Here is a 4,163-nt window from a genome sequence, read left to right as displayed (position 1 = left end):
GGAGGGGCGTATGCGTGCGGTCCGGGCGTGCAGATCTCTGGGTGAGCGCACCATCACTGAACTCATCCTGCAGCACCAGAACCCACAGCAGCTCTCTGCCAACCTATGGGCCGCTGTGCGGGCACGAGGCTGTCAGTTTCTAGGACCTGGTGAGTGTCTTTGCATTGCATTTCTTTGCATTTCTTCATTTTATTATCATCATTAAAGATATATACCTGGTTATTTTTGCATATTTCAGGTTATTTACAACAATTCATGTCATGACCAGAAAAATTTAAATCTGAGTACTATGAAGGAAAGTGGAAAGGATGTGACATAAAGGAGCAGGGCTCTGGAATTATATCTATAACATATTATCAGAACCTTTGGAGAAGTAGTTCCACTTCAGAAGGACAATTAGATGACTTTACAGCAAACATTTTGTGCTGAGCTTTAAATTTCTTCTTTTAAACTATGTTTTTCAAAGGCCAACGCTGATAGTGAAATCTAGAGAGCAGAGTATAATGCAGATAACACATAATAAAAAATATAATGACAGTGAATGAGATTTACACAACTTGGAAAAAAAGAAATAGTTTATTATTCATTGACAAGTCTGTCGGTAGATTAGTAGACTAATGGGAACAATGTTTGTCCTAATGTCCCAAGTGGCTAAAGTTGCCAGAGCGCTATTGTAGTTTTTTAGTATTAAATATATTTTATAGTTTTTATTTAGTTTATATGATTTTTTAAAAATAATATAATATATAAAATACCATTCAGAAGTCTAAAAAAATTTTTTTTGAAAGAATTTAATACTTTTATTCAGCAAGGATGCATTAAATTGATTAAAAGTGAGAGTAAAGATATTTACAATGTTTCCAAAATATTTCTATTTTAAATAAATGCTGCTCTTTTGAACTTTCTGTTCATCAAAGACAAGAATCATGTGACACTGAAGACTGGAGTATCGATGCTGAAAATTCAGCTTTGATCACAGGAATAAATTACATTAAAATATATTACATCGAAAACAGTTATTTTAAATTGTAATAATATTTCACAATATTACTGTTTTTTTTCTGTGTTTTTTAAACAAACAAATGCAGCCTTGGAGAGCATACAGTTCTTTCAAAAACATTAAAAACTATCAACCTCAAAGTTTCGAATGGTAGTGTATATTTTTATAGTTTTTGTTTAGTATAGTTTCAGATAGGTATTAAAATTGATTCTGTATATTGTATCACTGTAATTCTATAAAGGTTTCTTTTACATTGGTGTGTCTTTTTACAACCTTTTTTAGTATTTTGTTTAGATTAAATAGTCTGGCTGATAATGTTGTCTGTCGCAACTTGTAAATAATCCGAAATATATTACTTTAATGCATGTGAAGGGAATATCCAAATGTGTGTTTGTGCTTGGCTGTCAATGATGATTACTCATAGGGCAGATTCTGACTGGGACAACACTGATTTTCCCATCTGATCTCATTTTGAGTTTTCTAGTCTGAGAACACCCAGAGCATGAATCTGTTCGTCTGACCAAGCACACATTGCTCGACCCAAGCACTAACTGTGTGTCTCTGTCCATATGTATCGCAGCCATGCAGGAAGATGCTCTGAAGCTGGTGCTGCTGGCTCTGGAGGACGGCTCGGCTCTCTCGCGGAAGGTTCTGGTGCTGTTTGTGGTGCAGAAACTGGAAGCGCGCTTCCCTCAGGCATCTAAGACCAGCATCGGTCATGTGGTTCAGCTGCTGTACCGCGCCTCCTGCTTTAAGGTCAGAGCTAAAATCAGCTTCCTTTGCGCTAAAACCGCTGATCACTTAACAGCCATTACGCTCAGTACTCCTTCTATGTGGACTAGGAAAAGAGTGATCTGATATGTTAAGCCTGCCGTAACATGATATCATGTGGACATAAAGTGCTTGGCAATGGGAATATCTAATAAACTGGATATTTGTAAATGAGCTCGAGTCCTTTACTGGAGCTTGATTTACTGTGGCACCTTATGAATTCAATAATTTCCATGAAATGTCGATCAGCGGTGCTTGTTTGGCTCAAGTTGAGTGTGGTAATTATGGGGCTTGCGCTAAACTTATATGCATTTCTCTTGATCTTTTGTCAGGTGACCAAACGTGATGAAGACTCCTCCCTCATGCAGCTCAAGGAGGAGTTTCGCACTTACGAAGCCCTGCGCCGCGAACACGATGCTCAGATCGTTCACATCGCAATGGAAGCGGGACTGCGCATCTCACCGGAGCAGTGGTCGTCTCTGCTGTATGGGGATCTCATGCACAAATCTCACATGCAGTCAATCATAGACAAGGTACCACATGTATATTGCACAAAGCTTAAAAATTAAATAATAATATAATAATAAATATATAAATAATTAAAATACGACATCAAATAATATTGGAATAATAATTTGGAATAATAATTGGAATAATAATTTAATACATTTTTATAAGTCTCTCATGCTCACCAAGGCTGCAATTATTTGATCAAAAATACAGTAAAACCAGTAATATTGGGAAATATTATTACAATTTAAAATAACTGTTTTCTATTTTAATATATTTGAAATTGTAAATGTATTCCTGTGATGGCAAAGCCATCTCAAATTATCCATTTTTGTTGTTTAATATTTTTGTAGAAACCATGATCATTTTTTTTTTAGGATTCTTTGATCTAAAGGACAACATTTATTTGAAATATAAATCTTTTCTAATATTATAAATGTCTTTACTGTCAGTTTTGATCAATTTAGTGCATTCTTGCTGAATAAAAGTCTTAATTTCTTTTACACCAAGCCTTTGAATGGTATTGTATCATGGTTTCCATAACAACTGTTTTGAATATTGATAATAGTAAGAAATGTTTCTTGAGCAGCAAATCATATTAAATCTTAATGAAATGATTTCTGAAGGATCATGGGAAACTGAAGACTGGAGTAATTATGCTTTGATCACAGGAATGAATTACATTTTAAACTGTCATTTTAAAATTTGAATAATATTACACAAAATTACGGTTTTGACTGTTTTTATCATATAAATGCAGCCTTGGTGAGCATATAAGACTTCTTTCCAATCAAAGATCATAATTATTCCAAACTTTTGACCAGTAGTGCAAAATATAGTAAAGCAAATATTTATAGATTTTTGTTGAATGTCTTTGGAATTTTTTGTCTATTCTGAATGCATTCGTCATTTCCACCCCATTGCCACAGCTTCAATCCCCAGAATCCTTTGCAAAGAGCGTGCAGGAGCTGACCATAATCCTGCAGAGAACAGGAGACCCAGCCAACCTCAACAGCCTCAGAGCTCCTCTCGAGCTGCTAGCCGGCATCGACCACAACCCTGGTGAGCACGCGCACTCACACTTCCACACGGATGCAGACACAATCAGATTACATAGCAATAACCTCTGTGTGTGTGTTTGTAGATGCGGCCGCTCCGTCCTGGACAGAGCTGGAGAGTGTGTTATTGGCTGTGAAGGTTGTTGTCCACGGGTTGGTGGAATTCATCCAAAACTTTAGCAAAAAGAGCAATGAAAGCCCTCAGGTACAGCATGAGCTCTCACTACACTGTTTCCGGATGTGTTCTCCTGAATACATTCATTCCACGTCACTTTAAGTACAGCTGGCCAAAATGTCAGTTTTATCAGGAAAGTCAATCAATGAATGTTGTTTTGACACTGTTTAAAGGGTTAGTACCCTCATGTCGTTCCAAACCCATAAGACCTTCGTTCATCTTCAGAACACATGCAGTATTAAGACTCTGAGAGTTCACTGACCCCCCCATAGACAGCAAGGGTCCTACCTAAGGCCCAGAAAGGTAGTAAGGGCATTGTTAAAATAGTCCATGTGACATCAGTGGTTCAACCGTAATTTTATGGAGCTACAAGAGTACTTTTTGTGTGCAAAGAAAACAAAAATAATGACTTTATTCAACAATTTGTCTCCTTTTTCTGATCACGTATCTTTACTGAGGGTTGGTTAAGTGAAGCTCACCAAAATGTAAAAATGTATCTCTTACAAAATTGCCCAATCAATGGTTTTTCGCAGGAAGACATAAAAAAGTCTTTTTTTTTTTAAAGAACTTGTCATCTAATGTTATAAAAGTTATCCAGTGTTCATCTAATATCTAGAGAAGAGCATATTGATAAACTATAAACTATAAA

General features: G+C 36.2%; 1 protein-coding gene across 1 annotated transcript in view; it reads left to right on the top strand.

Moving 5' to 3' along the window:
- Positions 1 to 4,163, top strand: part of LOC107686479 (roquin-2-like) — a 30,051-nt gene that overhangs the window by 3,980 nt on the left and 21,908 nt on the right. The window contains exons 3-7 of the mRNA XM_016483517.1: positions 5 to 149; positions 1,581 to 1,756; positions 2,104 to 2,304; positions 3,211 to 3,343; positions 3,426 to 3,544. Of these exons, the coding sequence (XP_016339003.1) occupies positions 5 to 149; positions 1,581 to 1,756; positions 2,104 to 2,304; positions 3,211 to 3,343; positions 3,426 to 3,544 (774 nt within the window). The remainder of the gene's footprint in view (positions 1 to 4; positions 150 to 1,580; positions 1,757 to 2,103; positions 2,305 to 3,210; positions 3,344 to 3,425; positions 3,545 to 4,163) is intronic.

The sequence above is a fragment of the Sinocyclocheilus anshuiensis genome, unplaced genomic scaffold (genome assembly GCF_001515605.1).
Source record: "Sinocyclocheilus anshuiensis isolate Anshui unplaced genomic scaffold, SAMN03320099.WGS_v1.1 scaffold838, whole genome shotgun sequence".
In the NCBI taxonomy this organism is placed as follows: Eukaryota; Metazoa; Chordata; class Actinopteri; order Cypriniformes; family Cyprinidae; genus Sinocyclocheilus; species Sinocyclocheilus anshuiensis.
The sequence above is the reverse complement of the archived record's forward strand: the minus strand, read 5'-3'. Positions and strand labels throughout refer to the sequence as shown.